The sequence below is a fragment of the Neovison vison genome, chromosome 4, assembly GCF_020171115.1.
Source record: "Neovison vison isolate M4711 chromosome 4, ASM_NN_V1, whole genome shotgun sequence".
NCBI classification, from domain to species: Eukaryota; Metazoa; Chordata; class Mammalia; order Carnivora; family Mustelidae; genus Neogale; species Neogale vison.
In genome coordinates, this window is record NC_058094.1 from 46,019,136 (window position 1) to 46,038,216 (window position 19,081).

A 19,081-nucleotide genomic window follows, 5' to 3' on the forward strand; every position below is an offset into this window, starting at 1 on the left:
GAGAGTTCTTTGTATATTTTGGATAACAGACCTTTATCAGATGTGAGTTTTGCAAGTATTTTCTCCCACTTTTTTGTACATCTCATTTTCTTGATGTCTCTCATGGAGCAGAAGTTCAAAAAAATTTTTTTAGAAGTTTTAAATTTTAGTGAGTCTAGCTTATAATTACTTCATTCATAGATCATGCCTGATGTATCTAAAAAGTCACTGCCATAACAAAGGTCATCTGGATTTTCTTCTATTATTTATGTTATCTTCTAGGAGTTTTATAGTTTAGCATTTTACTTTAGGTCTGTGATCCATTTTGAGTTAATTTTTGTGAACACTGTAAGGTCTGCATCTAGATTCTTTTTTTTTTTTTAAAGATTTTTATTTATTTATCAGAGAGAGAGAGGGGGAGAGAGCGAGCACAGGCAGACAGAATGGCAGGCAGAGGCAGAGGGAGAAACAGGCTCCCTGCTGAGCAAAGAGCCGGATGTGGGACTCGATCCCAGGACGCTGGGATCATGACCCGAGCCGAAGGCAGCTGCCTAACCAACTGAGCCACCCAGGCGTCTTTTTTTTTTTTTTATGTGAAACGTCCCAGTATCATTATCATTTGTTGAAAACACTATCTGAGCTCCATTGAACGGCCTTTGTTCCTTTGTTAAAGATCAGTTGACTAATTTATGCAGTCTATTTCTGGGCTCTCTATTCTCGTTTATTTTTTTCATAATACCAGACTCTCTTGATTACTGTAGCTTTATAGTAAATCTTGAATTAGGGTCATATTAGTACTCCAACTTTGTTCTTCCTTAATATTATGTTGGCTATTCTGGGTCTTTTGCCTCTATGTAAACTTCAGAATCCGTTTGTGAGTACCCACAAAATAACTTGCTGGGGGTTTATTGGGGTTACATTTAATCTATAGATCAAGTTGGGAAGAACTGACATCTTGACAATACTGAATTTTCTTATCCATGAGCATTAGTAACTAGTAATTTTTACCTGAAGGTAGAGAGTTAAGCTGAAGGACTGAACAGTTAAAAATTGCTGTAGCAGAAGGTTTGATTATGCAGAAAGTTGAAACTGAACTGATGGGAGGCTTAAGAATTACCTGTTGATTTTATGTATTTTCTTCTTTTCCCTTATTGTCATGGATGATTAAGATGTTCTTATCTTATAGCATTATGTTAAAGAGCTAAAAGTGTGTTTTTGGTGGGGGGTGTAGGAGGGAGAGAGAATCCCAAGCAGTCTGCATACCCAGTGCGTAGCCTGCTGCTCCCACAACCTCAAGATGATGACCTGAGCTCAAATCAAGAGTCAGATGCTTAATGAACTGAGCCATCCAGGTGCCCCCAAAGATTGTGTTTTCTAATCTCACTTTGGAAATTTTATTTAAATTGACAAATATTTCAAGTTTTATAATTTTCTGAGCTTCTCTAAAGGGATCTCTAATAAAACACTTAAAATAGTAGTTCATAGAATTGGATGTGAACATTGTTAACACACATTGGTTCCTGGGAAACACAAGATGCGAATAGAATTTGATCTCTGTGGACAGTGTCTCTTTCAACCTTTTGTAATTCACAAAACTTGTTCGACTCTTGTAAATTAAACTGTACTTTAGGATTGTCTTCCCTTGGATTATACTTTTTTCAAAAATAAGGAACAGTTACGCTGTTCTGTTTGGCATCTGTCACCTGTCACCATTTTGTCCCAGATAAAACCCTTACTTTAAAAAAATAATAGTTTAATGATGAATTAATGATATTATGAAAATCAAACCTTCCTACTGTCTAGATAACCACTCTGTTCAGTATAACAGTATACATAGAGAATAATATATATTTAAAATCTACTGTAACTTTTTTTTTTTACAGCTTTTACCCACCTATTGATGAACCAGCTATTGGAAATAAAAACATTGATCTGTCAGGACGACAAGAAAGAAAGCAAATCTTCAAAGGGAAAACGTTTGTATTTTTGAATGCCAAACAGGTAATCTTATGAGCTAAATTTTGCTGAAGAAAACATTATCAACTGGATAAATTATTACTGTTATCAATAGTTTTTTTTTTTTTGAAATTTTATATGGAAGTGTGTGAAACTGTCTAGGCAACAGAACTTGCCTGGAATTCATGTATACGAGATTTTTTTTGACATATGTTAATTGGCCAATTAATTAAGTTTATATAAATATATAAGTGAGGGGGTGGAGATAGAAAACTAATTTAAGTCCTTACTTGGTCAGTTAGTAAATAGGTGTTGAATATCTTCAGTGTGCTGAAATGGGGATTCAAAGAGTTTATGTTGTAGGTGGAAAATGTAAGCAAGCCTACAGAGTACTGTGAATTAAGTATGATAAGGAAATGCAAAGAATGTAACAATTCCAAGGCTCCAGAGATATCTGGTGAACTGGGGATTTTCTGAGTGGAAGCTGGGATTGTCTTCTCAAAAAGTAGAACCAATTCTATTTCAGTTCTACTTTTATTTTACTTCTCTAATATAAATGAATGGATAAAGATGATATATACAATGGAATATTACTCAGCCATAAAAAATAATGAAACTTGCCATTTGCAATGATGGGGATGGAGCTAGAGGATAATGCTAAGCTAAATAAGTCATTCAGAGAAAGACAAATACCATATGATTTCATTCATGTGTGGAATTTAAGAAACAAAACAAACGAGCAAGTAGAAGAAAAAGAGAGGCAAACCAAGGAACAGATTCTTAACTGTAGATAACAAACTGATGGTTATCAGAGGGGAGGAAGTGGGGGGATGGGCGAAATAGGTGATGGGGACTGTGATATGTACTTGTGATGAGCACTGGGTGATATGGAAATGTAGAATTACTATATTGTATACCTGAAACTAATATAACACTGTTAATAGCACTGGAATTAAAATAAATTTAAAAGCATGTATTCAAGGAATTGAATGTGGCTGTTTCATTGTATTTTTCTATTTCTATTTTTAGCATAAAAAGTTAAGTTCAGCAGTTGTTTTTGGAGGAGGAAATGCCAGGTTGATAACAGAAGAAAATGAAGAAAAAGATAGTTTCTTTTCAGCTCCTGGAATTTGTGTCATTGATGTAGGAATAACAAGTTCACAGACTCTAATTCCTCCCTCTCAGAAAAAATGGATTCACTCAATTATGGATCAGCTCCAGAGGTACAGAATCATCTTTATTAATAAAAAAAATAAAGACCCTTTTATCTGTAACTTTTTTATTGTACTGAATTAACAGTGTAGAAGGATATACAAGAATTATATTTTATTGTGTAAAAACTGCTACTGAGATCATTTTTGTACATTTCATGGTCATGCTTCTGCAAGATACTCTTTGGAGAATATTCTTAGGGTTAGAACCTCTGGGTCATAGGTTATGTGAATACTCAACCTCTGGAATTTCAAACTTGTTTTCTGCTTTATACTTCTGCCCACAGTATGTAAGAGATCAAGTAGATGCACATTATTTTCCACACTCGGTATTGTTAGACTTTACAGTGTTTGCTAATTAAATGGATATATAATCATATCCTGTGATTTTTTTGTTTCTGTTTTTCTCATTACCAGTGATGCTTAACATTTTTTCTGATATTTAATGGATGTCCGTTTTTCCTGTTCTCAAATATCTGCTCATGTTTTTGTTTTTGTTTGTTTGTTTTTTAGATTTTTGTTTATTTGACAGAGATCACAAGTAGGCAGATAGGCACCCCACTGAGCAGAGAGCCCAGTATGGTACTTGATCCCAGGACCCTGAGATCATGACCTGAGCCCAAGGCAGAGGCTTAACCGGCTGAGTCACCCAGGCGTCCCTCTTGTCATTTTTTTTTTTTTTTGACAGGCAGAGATCATGAGTAGGCAGAGAAGTAGGCAGAGAGAGGAGGAAGCAGGCTCCCTGCTGAGCAGAGAGCCCCATGCAGGTCTCGATCCCAGGACCCCGGGATCATGACCTGAGCTGAAGGCAGAGGCTTTAACCCACTGAGCCACCCAGGTGCCCCCCTCTTGTCATGTTTTTACCCAGTTTTCTAATTGTAGTTTTTTATACGGATTTCCCTGTGTGTGTGTGTGTGTGTGTGTGTGTTTTAGTTCTGTCCAGTTTTATCACTGGTACATATATCACTACCTTAGTCAAGATAAAGAACAATTCCATCCCCACAAGGATCTGTCCTATTCTTTTATAACCATACCCACTTCCCTCCCTCCCTCTCCATTTCTCACTCCTTGTCCCCAAATCCTGGAAAACTGCTAATTCATTCTCCATTTCTAAAAGTTGGTCTTTTTAAAAAATGTTATATAAATGAAATCATATTATATACCCCTTAGGACTGGTTTTTCTCATTCAGCAAAGTTTTTTTGGAGATTCATCTAGGTTGTTTCTATCATTCATCCTTTTTAATTGCTGAGTAGTATTGAGTATATATAGATGTGTATATACTAGTTTTTGAGTCATTCTTACATTTTTTCCAATTTTTGTTACAAATAAAACCTCTGTAAACATACATGTACAAGTTTCTTTGTGAATGTAAGTTTTCATTTCTTTGGAATAAATGCCCTAGAGTGCAGTTTCTGGATCATATGTTAATTATATATTTGTGTATTTTTTTTTTTATTTGTAGAAGTTCTTTCCATTTCTCAATATTAATCTTTTTTTCACTCGTATATGTTGCAGAATTTTTACCACTTCATAATGTTTCACTGTGTGATACATGAAAGTTCTTAATTTAATATACTAAAAATTAACAACCTTTTCTTTCTTGGCGCCTTTTGTATTTTAAAAAAATCTCTTTCTATTCATAGATCAAAAGGATATTCACCTAATTTTTTACTAATTTGTTGCTAGTGTTTTGATACTTTCTTTTTGAAATTTGCTTTTAATCTATATGGAATTGATTCTACTTTATACCAATGTCCCATACATACATAGGAATGTTTTTGGCTTTTCTCTGTTCCATTGGTCAATACGTCCTTATACCAATACCACATTTACCACATTGTCTTAATTACTGTGACTTCAAGTGAGTCCTCATATCTGGTATGGCAAATGTCGCTGGTCTTCTTTAGAAGCTGCCTCTTCATTCTTGGCTCTTTATTTTTCCATATACATTTTAGAATCATCTTTTCAATGATCCTTTTGGGATTTTTATTAGGAATTCCATTGAATTCACAAATCAATTTGGTGAGAATTAAACAATTTTTACAATTTCCCTGTAAAGATCTTGAGTATCTTTTATTAGATTTATTCCAAGGTACTACATATTCTGTGGTAGATATCATGTATCCAGTAGGTAGAATATAAATAGATAATATGAACCCTTTAATCACATTTTCTAGTTGTTTATTGCTAGTGTATATAAATTCAATAGACATTTAGATATTATTCATATCCTACCACCTTGTTAGACTCCCCTTTTTATTTGTAATGTATCTGTAGTCCTTTTTTTTTGTAAAAATCATATTATCTATGTTTCTATCCTTTTTTAAGCCATATACTTCTGATGCTTCTCCTTTTTCTCTGTTTTGTGCCTACCAGCATGTCTAGAGTAGTGTTATTTAGAGATAGTCTTAGGAGCCACAATTATCTTGCTATTGATTTTATTTTATTTTATTTTTTTAAATATTTATTTATTTGACAGAGAAAGAGAGGTCACAAGTAGGCAGAGACAGACAGGGGGGGGGAAGCAGGCTCCCTGCTGAGCAGATAGTCTGATGTGGGGCTCGATCCCAGGACTCTGGGATCATGACCTGAGCCGAAGGCAGAGGCTTGAACCCACTGAGCCACCCAGGCACCCCTTGCTATTGGTTTTAAAAGGTTGTGTTTCCCCATTTAGGATGTTTCCCCATTTAGAATAATGTAATTATCTGTATAACATTATTATTAATTATATATTTAAAATGTTTTTATTTTATGGAGCCAATCTTCCTAATTTACATAATATATTTATTGTTTAAAAAAGCAAGATAATAAAATACCAATTTTGAATTGCCTGAACTGTCAGTATGTATATGTGATCACTTGATTATAATACTTTAAAAATATATTTTCATATTATAATTGCACATATAGTTGAGTTCTGTTACATTAACCCAGGACATACAAAAAACAAACAGTAGGCATTTGAAAAATACCTTTTAAACTACTACAACCACTTAAAGCATCTTAGCAATAAATATTTAAAGTAGTTTTGGGGCATCTGGTTGGCTGAGTCGGTTGAACATCTGCCTTCAGCTCAGGTCATCATCCTGGGGTACTGGGATGGAGCACAGCATCGGGTACCCTGCTAAGCAGGGAGCCTGTTCCTCCCTCTTCCCCTGTGCTTCCCCAGCTTGTCCTCTCTGTCACTCACTCCTTCTCTCAAATAAATAAATAAAATCTTAAAAAAAAAAAGTTTTGTAGTTCTTAAACTCTGAGGTACAGTTTTATATAGCAGTGTTACTAAATTGTCTTTGTCTCGTTCACATAATAGAAAACAGAAGGTAGGTTCACTATAAGATTCCTTTAAGAAGATTCCTTAATACATGTAAGTTTGGTAAAATGATTTTATTTACTAAACTTAAAATTACAAAACGTGTAGAGATACAGCTTATGATATTTCTTTGAACTTTTCTGCCTCTGTCCCTTTCTGCCCTCTTCTGTCTTTTAAGTTTTATCTTCGGATCCTAGTAATAGATGTGCTTATAAAAACTTATTTTATTGCTTCATCTGGTATTACTGTTTTCTTTTTCTGAAAGTGAAAGAATTTCAGAAATGGAAGGCTCTATCTCCTTTACTCTAGGCCTTTATTTTACAGGTGAGATGACTGACTTGCTAAAGGTAGTGCCCAGTATAATATTTCCCCAGTTGAGTAGGCCAGTATGCTGTGTATTTGAAATTCTCTCCATTACCATTAAATTGTGTTATCTCTTTTGGGAAGGAATAAAAAGATTTCACTTGACATCATGTTAATAGAGTTTGTTAGTTTTAATATATTATCATGCTTAAACTATTTTATTCTCATAGGCAGGGGCTTAGACCTATTCCTGAAGCAGAAATTGGATTGGCAGTCATTTTCATGACTACACAGCATTACTGTGATCCTCAAGGCCAGCCCAATACAGGTAATAAAAACAATATTTTATTGATTTTTTTTAACAGCTGTTAATTGTAACTTGGTGATAAGCTCTGTGCACATTACTATGTACTTGTTAAGGATAACGATTTTCACCACCTTTTGAAACTTATCTATTTACCATTTTATTTACTTGGTAGACATTTGTGGCTGCCATGTTCTACTGGGCACTGTTTCTAAAGAAGTGCTGAAGATACAGTGGTGAATAAAACAAGATACCTGTTACTGTGAACTTTATATTCTAAAAGTCAGGCTTCAAGTAATTAAAGGCAGATACAACTGATAGGTTCAGTTAAAGCCAGCCACCAAGGAAAAGCTAAAACAAGACCTGAAATTCTCCTTGTACAGCTTCTGCTCAAGAGGTCTGCCACTATCCGTTCTCACAGCCACTGCCGCAGTTGAACTTTACATTGTCTTCCTTTCCTGAGGGCTGTTAGAGTTGCCGGCAGTAATGGTCCTGCCTCTATACTCATCTCTACAGTTAATGTTTCACTTTGCCAGTAGAATCCACTTTTTCTTAAAACCTTTTACTAGCTCATTATTTATAAAATAAAACCCTAAGCCCTTCGTCTAGAGTTCTGAGTCCTCAACAGTTTAGCCTTTCTCCTCCTGTCTTTATTTTTTATTTTTATTTTTTTAAAGATTTTTATTTATTTATTTGACAGATAGATCACAAGTAGGCAGAGAGGCTGGAAAAGAGAGAGGAGGAAGCAGGCTCCCCACTGAGCAGAGAGCCCGATGCGGGGCTTGATCCCAGGCCCCCGGGATCATGACCTGAGCTGAAGGCAGAGGCTTTAACCCACTGAGCCACCCAGGTGCCCCCTGTCTTTATTTTTTAAAAATACATCTCCCTACAGTTTATATGTGCCATATTATTTATAATTTACACACTCCTCAATCTTGTTCATCCTGGTCCCTGTTCTAGAATGCTAACACTGCTCTTCAAAATTTGACTCATTTAGCAGATGCTCACCTCTTTCATGAAGTTTTTCTAAGTTGTTTTCTCTCCCATAATTCTTCTCCAAGTCAGAATTACTTTCTATACCCCAATAACGTTTTTGCATTCTAGCTAGACTTTCTTCCTACTTTGAAATATAAGCGATTGGTTCCATGCCTTTTTAGCCACTAAATGAGTTATAAGCTCTAATTAATTTTGGATCCCCTGACAGCACCACCAAGCACAGTACTTTTTTGTACAGGGTGTGAATATTTGCTTAATTGAACTAAATTATTGGCACACAGGATTATCTTTGCCAGTGTGGAGCAACAAAGTTTTATCATCCACTGTTGGAAATGTGTTCATGGCCAAAAGGGCCCTAGAGATCATCTAATCTGTCTTTCTATTAAAAGGTAAGCAAGCTCGTAAGGCTGAGAGCAGTTAAGATTCCATAAATCATTCATGGCCAACCCAATCCTAAAATGTGAGTTCTCTGAACATTTAGACCAGTACCTTTTCTGTTGTATCATTTCAGATAGAAACAGAGTCATAAGTAGTGAAAATCAACATTTTATTTAGTAGTATTACTTCTTGCACATACTTATAGATGGATCTGTGTAGGCTCCAAGTCCTAGACATGTGACTTACAAAAACAGTTTTAGAATACAACCCATTGGATGGAAATAGGATAAATGCATGTGTCTCTCCCTCCCTTTCTCCCCTCCTTATTTTCTTCCGTCTATGTTTGTTTATGAATTCAGCAAGCATTTATTGAACATCTGTTACATCCTGTAATTATTTTAAATACTTGGGATAAAGAGGTGAGCAAATCAAAGCCCTGCCCCTATAATATTTTTAGCAAGGAAAACATTGTAAATCTTTTGTTGACAAAGTTTCCTTATTCTGGGATCATTAGATCCAACTTAGAGTTTCTTTTAGTGACAATATAAGCATTTGTAATTACTATTTTTTACAAACTTCTGTGTAAGCTGAAATGAATTCTAGGAATATTTGTGTTTAAGGAAATAACAATGAGCTTCTAATGAGATCACATAAGGAAAGTGGCAGAATTTGGAATCAGTAATAAACATTTACTAAGCACAACCTATGTCATGAGACCTAACCAGTGATGATTTAACTTAGATACTTAGTAGATGTCAACATCTTAAATTTTTCATTTAATGATTTAATTCCATTAACTTATTTATATCTCTCATGTCCCAAACTTTGCTCAGGGACAGCAGATTTAGAAATGAACAAGAACCAGGTCCTATCCTCAAGGAGATTCCAAGTCTAATAATGGAAAGTAACAAGTAAACAAGTGTAGTATAAGGTGATGATGATGGTAACAGCTAATACATGCATTGTACTTACTGTGTTCCAAGCATTTTTCTAAGTGCTGTCAATGTATCAGTTCATTTTGTCCTTAAAACAAGATGGTTCTGATGAGGAAGCTAAGGTATGGAGAGGTTAAATAGCTTAATGCATGCAGTTGATGAAAGTTATGCATGCAGTGTGTTAAAAGTTAGCAGAGTGATGTAAAGGGTAGTATGGAAGCTGAAATGAAGGATACCTGATTCAGTGTGGAAGGTTCAAGGAGAGTATGCCAGAAAAGTATCACTTGACTTGCTATTCTAGTAAATTAAAAGATGAAGTAATCATTAATGGTTTTCTGGAGATGCCATGGAATTTATACCTAAAATATTTATATTTTCTTTTCAAATAGTATTCCTTCAGAAAGTGAAACTCACATTAATTTTTATTTGTGTCAACAGTAGAGTTAATACTCTTTCTGTGGGGAAGAAGCACAGTTTTTGTCTTCTAACTCGAATCATAATTTGAATTATAATGTAAGTTGATTTTATTTTTAAGTTGGTAATACTTCACAAAGGATTTGATGTAGCTTTAAAATGATTTAAATGATTCCATTACAGATGCCAACAGGCTGCTTTTATAGGGCCATTTCATTAAATATTTGTTGGTTCCAGTGAGTGAAGGTAGCTGTGTTCTGTGTTGCCCACTTATTTCCCTCAGCATGACACAGTCTAGCCATTTTTTTTTCACAGTCTAGCCATTTTAAGTGACAGAATGTCCATTTTGTGTCTAGCAGTTTTGATTCTTCCTTTCACTTGTGTCATTTATAGCACTGAAGAGGACTCCAGGGCCAAGCCTTTCCCAAGTCAATGAAAACCTGGTGCCAAGTGCCCCACTGAATACCACAACATATGTAGCAGACACGGAATCACAAGCGGATACATGGTAAAGCTTTATTGTTAACAAACTATTGCTATTCATAATATTAGTAAATTAATAGTATACTCAAGAAGTCAAGTCATTGTCTCTATTAGATCAGCTCTTAGGAAATAAAGCATGGGAGAATGGGGTGCCAGGGAAGATAGTACAGTAGGTCAAGGATTAGTAAACTTTATGTAAAAGTCCAGACAGTAAATCTTTTTGGCTTTGTGAGTGAGTGATCTGTGTTACAGCTACTCAGCTTTGCCTTTGTAGCATGAAAGCTGCCTTAGACAACATGTAAATGAATGTGTGTGGCTGTGTTCCAATAAAAATTTATGAAAACAAGTGGCAAGCCAGATTTGGCATGTAAGCCATAGTTTGCTAACCCCTGTCTGATGATAAAGCTTTTTTGTTTATGTTCCTTACAGATGTACATAGAAGGCTATAAAGAATTACAGTACTTTATTTGTGATTGTTGAAGCAAGTTTGAAATAAATTTGTACTATAATATTGCCTTTATCTGAGTATAACTTTGGAGATACTTTCTATGTGTCTACCTGGCTATCTAAATAACTAATATTTGTTCATAAAGATAGTTTTCTAGTGGTTCACTGTTGGAAGAGGTTTTTGTTGTTGTTCTTTGAGGGTTTCTTGGAGCAGGGGTAGGTCATTTGTATTCTGTGGTATTTTTCATTTAAGAGAACGTATTGTGTTTTTAAGTAATACATTAATGAACTACTCATATTGAAAAATACTTGTGATATCACTTTTAGGTCATATTAAATTTTTAATACATTGTTTTTTTTTATATTGAGGCCAGATGAAAATTTTTTTTTTCAGATGTAAGTTTTTAAAGAGAAACTATTAATGTTTTGAGAGTCATGTATATGACCAGTTTACTTGTTTTTCATGAAATGAAGAATATTAAGGGCAGTTTATGTAACCATACATTGTGGAACTGTGTGTGTGTGTGTGTGTGTGTTTATTTTAAATATTTTTCTGGTAGTAGAGAATTATATTCTATTTTGGGGACTGCCATCTGGCTGAAATGTAACCATATCAGTTCATCTATATTCCTGCCATCTGGCTGGAATATAACCATATCAATTCATCTGAATCTAAAATCATCTCATTTAGATCTAAATGGGATCTAAATATCTCATTATGTATGATGCTGGAATTATAGGAGATTGTTCTTTTTTATTTTCCTTTTTTATTAATTTTTTGCATGAAAATAATTGTAAAATTTTAAACAAGGCAAAAATTATCTAAGATTATCACTCGGTTTAATTTATTATAGAATACTAGGTTGATACACCATATATGTATGATAGTTTCTTATAGCAGAGTATGCCAGACATTGTATGTTATAGGGAATGAAGAAGAAAAAGTTATCATTTGTCTTTAGGGAGCTTTGATGAAAAAGGAGGGACTTTTTTGGTGTAGTGAAATACATTCCCTTTAATGATAGTCTAAAGATAATTATGTTCTAAAGCTGTATCACATTAGTACTATTTAGAAGACTTTTTTTCTTGATAGAAATTGCTATTAATCTGATTTTTTTTACATTGCATTCTTCTTTTGTTACAGTATGGATTTTAGTGAAAGACCTAAAGAAATCAAAATCTCCAGAGTGGAACAGAAATTCAGAATGCCTTCACAAGAAACACCCACTATGAAGGAAGCCCCCAAAATAAGCTCTGATGATAATAATGCAGTATCAGATACCATGGAAAGGATGAAAATCCCAACCTGTCAGCTTTCACCAACTAAATTCTCAGGTGTAAATAAAAGTAGAGATCAGCCTTTTCAGCGGCTGCAGACCAACTCCATCAAAAACTACTTTCAGCCTTCTACCAAAAAAAGGTATATTTTTAAATAAAACCTCTCTCTGTCTCTGAAAAATATTAATAGAATGGCATTTAGTCTGTGTTCTGCTTGGATATGCTTTCTGTAGAAAACGGACCCTTTGATTTCATTCCCTCTCAGAAACGTCTATATCTCCTCCTTCACCAAGGTCATTATGGATAGAATCTCCCTCATCCCTTTTTTCCTGTGTACCTTAAGCTTCTCTGTTGTTTCACTTTGCTGCACTCCTTTTGAAGAAGAGCTTTCCCACACCTCAGTTCTTTGAACTTCTCTCACTTCCTCTAAAACCATGCTCCCTCAGTTTTTCTCTCTTTTTCTAGCACTTTTAATTATTCTAGGTCCTTCTCTATTCAGAAGCTCTATCTCACTTTTATTTTTTAAAACATTCCCTTGACTTGGTTCTTTCCTCTAGCTACTGCCTCTTGTTCTTCACAATCATTGTTAAATTTCTCAGAAAAGGAGATTATTGTTACTGCTCCCATTTCTGTATGAAATATTTCTTAACCAGCAGTATTTCCTCTTGACATGATGTCCTTGAAAGTAGCCATTGACATAGTTGACAATTCTGGTGGCCTTTTGGTGCTATTCAGTTCTTTCAAACCTTTCTTCTCTGTATGTGTCTCCTCAGTTTTTGTAGTGTGGGCCTCTTCTGGTTGTTTTGCCTCTCTCACTTTCCCCTTTGCCCCCTCTGGGGACTTTCCCTTTTTCTACCACTACTTTTTATATGCCGTATACTGTACATTCAGAGTTTCATGACTTTATTACAGATGATCAATATATTTGGTCCTAACTTACCTCTTAAGTGTCACTTCTACTTTTCTATAGGAATTTTCTGCTGTTTACCCAAATAATAGTCCTAAACCTTTTCCCCTCTGTCATTGAATATGTATTATTTTTGTTAGGAGTTCATTTTGTCAAAATCTTGGACTCTTTCTCTTTTATCTTCCCAAAACAGCACTGTAATTCTTATTTTCATTGTTTTATAAATTCTTCCCTTTTCATCTGTTTGTTTTGCCAGACCTCTGACTCATTCTGACCACCTAAATTATTACAGAATCTTCTTAATCAGTCTCCAGCACACTGATAGTAGATTAGTATTATTAAAGTACCACCTTGACTATTCCAATTTAACATGAATTTGGTTAACTTCTTGGAAGCAGAGATGTTTTCTTTGGACCTTAGTACAATTTAAATGAGTAAAGTACTTATTCAGAACTTAATGAATGAAACAATATTGTACAGAAAATTCTTTGTCGTATATTCATATATTACTTGCAATACATAGTCTGTGCTGTATTCTGGATTTAGCCACTCTGACTTAATATCTTGAATCTAGCTCTCATTAATTCATCAGGTTTTATTCCTAAGGTAGTTTTTCCCTGCCTACAAGTTCCTACATTGTAAAGTAAGCTATTGTTTCCTGGCAACAAGTGCTTTGTATTTTTATATCTTTCTACCTTTTCCTCTGCATTGATTTACCAGCTACTGCTGCCTTGGCAGAGAAGATAGGCCTCTCCTTATTGTTTTAGCCATTGGTTTGACAGTCCTACAAAAACATTAGTGTCCATACGAATTATACTTTTTTTTCAGATGTCCCATTTTTTAATTTCCAGTGATACTAATTAATTAAATTAAGAATGTTGTGAATTCAGTGGGGAATGAATATTGTCAAACAAAAAAATTACTTAGCTGTGTTTATTTTCTGTTTTTGCTTTCTTCTCTCCTTTTTAAATCTAAGGGAAAGAGATGAAGAAAATCAAGAAATTTCTTCACCCAAATCAGCAAGAATAGAAATGTCTTGTTCTCTTTTAGAACAGACACAACCTTCTGCACCCTCAGTATGGAAAAATAAGGAGCAGCATCTATCTCAGGATAAGCCTATGGAAAAGAAACCAGATAATTTACTTACAGATAGAGATTTAAAATCCACTGTGAAAAATTTTGCCAATCATTCTCTTTCTTCAGAAAAACTAAGATCAGAAAAAAGAAAAGAAATTGATGATTTAGCCATAGAAGATGAAGTATTAGATCAGTTATTCAAGAACACAAAATCAGAGTTAGAAATTGGAGTGAAAGTTGAAAAACAAGAGGAAGTTGTCAATATTAGAAAAAAGCCAAGATTGGATATAGAAACAAATGGCACTTTTAATGAAGCAGTATCAGAAAATAACAGAATATCTGTAAGTAACATTTTTTAATGAGAAGTACTACAAATAGAAACGTAGAATGTTAAAAAGAAATTTGTGACAATATAAGCATTCATTCTATTTCCTTGAGGAAAAAATTAATATCTTCAATATCCAGTATTAAGTATAAGAATTTGTTGGTTGATAAAGTAAATGTTAAAAATACAGTGTTTCTTCTATAGTAATAAGCAACAAAAAATAAATTAATGCTTATTATTATTCATGATTGTTTTAATAGATTTCCAGGCTGTACTCTTATTTTACTACTATATCAGACCTTTGGCCTTGATGGTAAGTATAGGAGATGCCTTAATAGAGGAAAACAAACACGGAAAAATGAAGAAAATTAGGAAAACAAACTACTAAATAAATTTTTAGCATGAAATAGGTATAACATCACAGGAATTTTTATTTTCATTTTGATATATAATATCTTGTCCTGTTTTCCTGAATGTTGATAATTTGTCTTACCATTTCAGATTATTTTCTATTTTATGTGTAGGTAAGTTGCCTACTCTCTGTAGAATAGTTAGGTCATTAGGTCTCAAAGAGCACTGACCACATGAAGTTAAAAGGTAATATTCTGATCTTTCATATAGGTCCGTTAGCTTCCCTCTCATTCATGGTTGTGGTCATCCCCTCCTATAAATGGCTACTGCATAAAGATAGGACTAAGTAAAAAGATAAGGATTAAGTGATTGAAGGTACAGTGATTCAGTAAGTATTTGTTGAGAATTAAGTATGGATCAAGCACTATAAATCTGTAACTACTGTTGAAAAAACAAAGTATATGTCCTGTTTAGCCAAAATATTGGCATCTTGTATGAAGGAGAGAATCCTCATTATTTCTTTTGAGTGAATCCTAAGTGCCCTTTTGTGGATCAGCTGTGTCAGAATCAGCTGGTGAGCTTATCTAAAAATAGAGATACCCAGACCAAAACCCCAGAAGATCCTGATGTAATACATCCAGTTCTTTTTTCCCAGAAAAAGTTTCCTCATTTTATGGATTAATAATTCATTTTGCTGTCTTTAAAAATTCTAAAATCAGTGTCTTAAGGAAGATTGTATTGTTTTGTTTCTATAAAAGAAGTCCAGAAGTAGGTAACCAAAGCTGCTTGGAAGTTCTGTGGTAGAAGTTTCTTAGTATCTGTTTTTCTCTCTACAAGATTACATCGCTAGCCATCATGTCAGCTTCACAGGGAGGAAAACGGTGGAAAGGGGACAGGGTAAAGACCTTTCCACTGAGTTCCTCCTCACTTTGTAAGGAGCTCTGTCAGAAACTCCACTTTATGACTTCGCTCGTCGGCCAGAATTTAGTCCTGGCCCGCACCACTCCCCAGCCCTCAACCTCAGTCTACAACAGTATGGGACATGTTTCAGGCTTGGCACATTGCTGTCCGTGGCAAGCTAAGCATTAGATAAGAAAGATCGGATACTGAGATATCTGTAAGTCAATTGAGAACTTCAGAGAAAGAGGTATTCTTTATTATCAAAGATTAGCTGGCACTTTACAGAAGAGGTAAACTGAGTTAAGTGGGTTTATATATCTTACAAGTTACTATCCTTTAAGTTTAGTGGTTTCTACTGTAGTGGAAGTTAATGTGAGATTTAGTGAAATCCAAGGGTTGGTTTCCTATGTTTAGTAAATTTATTTATTTATTTAACGAATTTAGTAAATTTATTTATCTCTTTTTAAAGTTATGTTTACTCTGCTTGTATTACAACTTGACGGTGTTATTTTAGGTCTGGACTATTCCAGAATCTTTGTTGAGACCACTTAATGTTACAAGCATTTAATGTTTAGAAAGTTAGACTATATTTATATTATTTTGCTTACACCTTTGGAAATGCGTTTCCCTGCCATGTTCTTCTCCCTGTACTTAATTTAAACTTAAAAAACTTAATAGTTTTTTCTGACACATTCTTCTTTTCTTTCTCTAGTTTTCTTGTCCTACTACCTGCTTTAACTTTTAATAGCCTTTTTTTCTTTTTTTAAGTTCTATCCCACATTGGTCCCCTGCTCACAGTGGCTACAGCTCTGTCTGGAAATGATTGTGACTTTAATAACAGAACTCTTCGATCCCTCCTGTATGACTGCTGATTAATCTTCCTGAATACATTGGCTATATATTTTCCCAGGGCTCCTGGTCACCCAAGCAACTGGGCATTAGATCCCGGAGTGGAAGAGCCAGGAAGTGAGCATTACACACCAGTAATACAGATACCATTAAACAGTCTTTTTTAATCTAAAAAGACCTTTCATTTAATAGCCAAGGTTTACATGCTTTGTAATGTTATCAGGGAATACAGCCATTTTATTTCGCGCTCTGGTTCTGAAGCATAAATTTCCTTTGTCCTTATCTTACTATTTTAGAATTAATAACATTCTAAATAAAAATAATATTGCAGAAAACTGGAGAGTGAATAGTGATTTGATTGTGATACACTTTGGGTATGCTAAAAGTTAAATCAGTGTTCTGGCACCGTACATTTTTAGTAAGAACCTGTTACAAGAGTATTTTTGCTTTCAGTGTAAGATGATTTTTGACAATTTTGTATTTTGAGATAATTGTTGATTCACATGCAGTTGTGAGAAATTATATAGAAAGATCCAATTATACCTTTATATATATATCCAATTATACCTTTATATATATATATCCAATTATATAGAGAGATATAGAGAGATCCGATATACCTTTCATTTTGTTTGCCCTAATTGTAACATCTTATGTAAGCACAGTACAATATCAGAGCCAGGAAATTGACCTTGTTGCAGTTCATCAATCTTACTCAAACAATGGGAGTTTATTATTATTACTATTTTTAAAGATTTTATTTATTTATTTATTTGTCAGAAAGAGAGAGAGAGCAAGCACACAAGCAGGCAGAGAGGCAGGCAGAGGTAGAGAGAGAGGCATGCTCCCTGCCGAGCAAGGAGCCCAATGCGGGACTTGATCCCAGGACCCTGGGATCATGACCTGAGCCAAAGGCAGCGGCTTAACCTACTGAGCCACCCAGGCGTCCTTGGGAGATTATTTTTAATTCATTTTTATCATTTTGTTGGAAAGTCCTAGATGTTAGTGGATTAAAGGAATTGCACTTAGTTTTTCTAGCTTTGTAAGTGATCAGGAAAAAATTCTCAGTCCTTTCATTTAAAAAACTTTTTGCAATTTTAAGGCAAAAATGTGATACTTCCCTTTAACATTGGATTCCTTACATATATTTCAGAAAAGTAATTTCTAAAATATGTTGATGGTAGAACTACTCTTTTTCTATTTTGGGATTTAATATAGATTCTAGTACATCTGTAAATTTTTTCTTTTTTTTCTCCAAGATTTTATTTATTTATTTGACAGACAGAGATCACAAGTAGGCAGAGAGGCAGGTAGAGAGAGAGAAAGGGAAGCAGGCTCCCTGCTGAGCAGAGAGCCCGATGCCGGGCTCAATCCCATGACCCTGGGATCATGACCTGGGCCGAAGGCAGAGTCTTAACCCACTGAGCCACCCAGGTGCCCCTGTAAATTTTTTCTTAAAGATTTATTTATTTTAGAGTGAGTGGGGGCTAGAGGGCAGAGGAAGAGGAAGAGGGAGAGAATCACAAGCAGACTCCCTGCTCTGAGCATGGAGTTCATCATGAGGCTTGATCTCAGAACCCTGACATCATGACCTGAGCTGAAACCAAGAATCAGACACTTAACCTACTGTGCCACCCAGGCACCCCATAAGCTGAAATTGAAAGGTGTTGGCTAGATACTCCTGTTAGGTATATATCCATATATGTGTGTGTGTGTATATATATATACATATATATGACATTAAATATATTAAAAAGGATATGTATTATATCCGTATATAATATATGTTAAATAATATAATATGTTAAATATGTTATAAATAATATATAGAGAGATTTTTAAAAAATATGACCCCTGTGCCTGAATCTTGGCCTTAAAATTTCCTAGTCTCCATAAAATGTAAACATGATTCATCATCTTTGTTTATATTCCTCTTCTTAAACGCACCCACTGTCCACAGAGCATCTTTTCTTCACCTCATTCTACACCCTCTTATTCTAAAGGTTTCCTCCTCTTTCGTAACTATAGCATCTTCCAAAGCCTAGAGGTAATACCTACCACTTACTGGATCGCATCATTCTCTTTACAGCAGCCCTGCAGTGAAGCAGCAGTACTGTATGTATTGAACTGGTTAAGAAACTGACAGTAAAAAAAAAAATAAAGAAAGAAAAGGGAAAAAAAAAAAGAAACTGAGAGTAGGAGATCTTCAGTAACTTGGCAATGTCACTTAGCTGGGTTTTGAACTGGGATGAAAACAAAGGACTGCTCTGCTCTTTTGGCTGTTCTTTTGTCAGCTTTCTCAGAGCGTCGTATATTCAGTCACTCTACGCAGTGGGCATGCTGGCATGAAAGGCAGTCTGAGAGGGGAAGTTTGATAGGCCTTTAAAAGGTAGAATCTCCAGGACTTGGTGATTGCGCAGCATGAGAGATAGAGAGAGAGGGAAGAGTATAGGATAATTCCCAGGCTTAGAGTCTGAGGGCCTGGTAGGTTATGATACGATTCTCTGAGATAGAAAATAACTTGCTCAAGAGGATGAGCAAGTTTGAGGGAGTAGGGCAGGTTGGGGACAAGGTGTGGGTAGTAAACTGTTCTGATTGTAGGATGATGTATATGAAAGTAATGAAAGAGCACATGATAGGCTTGGACTATACATTTTTAATCTTACTGTTGAAAAAG

General features: G+C 34.8%; 1 protein-coding gene across 4 annotated transcripts in view; it reads left to right on the forward strand.

Annotated features, from left to right (window-relative positions):
• NBN (nibrin) overlaps positions 1 to 19,081 on the forward strand; it is a 51,132-nt gene that overhangs the window by 16,029 nt on the left and 16,022 nt on the right. For all 4 annotated transcript variants that reach the window (XM_044245350.1, XM_044245353.1, XM_044245352.1 and 1 more), the window contains 6 exons: positions 1,863 to 1,980; positions 2,965 to 3,158; positions 6,991 to 7,088; positions 10,181 to 10,295; positions 11,862 to 12,137; positions 13,879 to 14,320. In XM_044245350.1, coding sequence (XP_044101285.1) covers positions 1,863 to 1,980; positions 2,965 to 3,158; positions 6,991 to 7,088; positions 10,181 to 10,295; positions 11,862 to 12,137; positions 13,879 to 14,320 — 1,243 coding nt within the window. The remainder of the gene's footprint in view (positions 1 to 1,862; positions 1,981 to 2,964; positions 3,159 to 6,990; positions 7,089 to 10,180; positions 10,296 to 11,861; positions 12,138 to 13,878; positions 14,321 to 19,081) is intronic.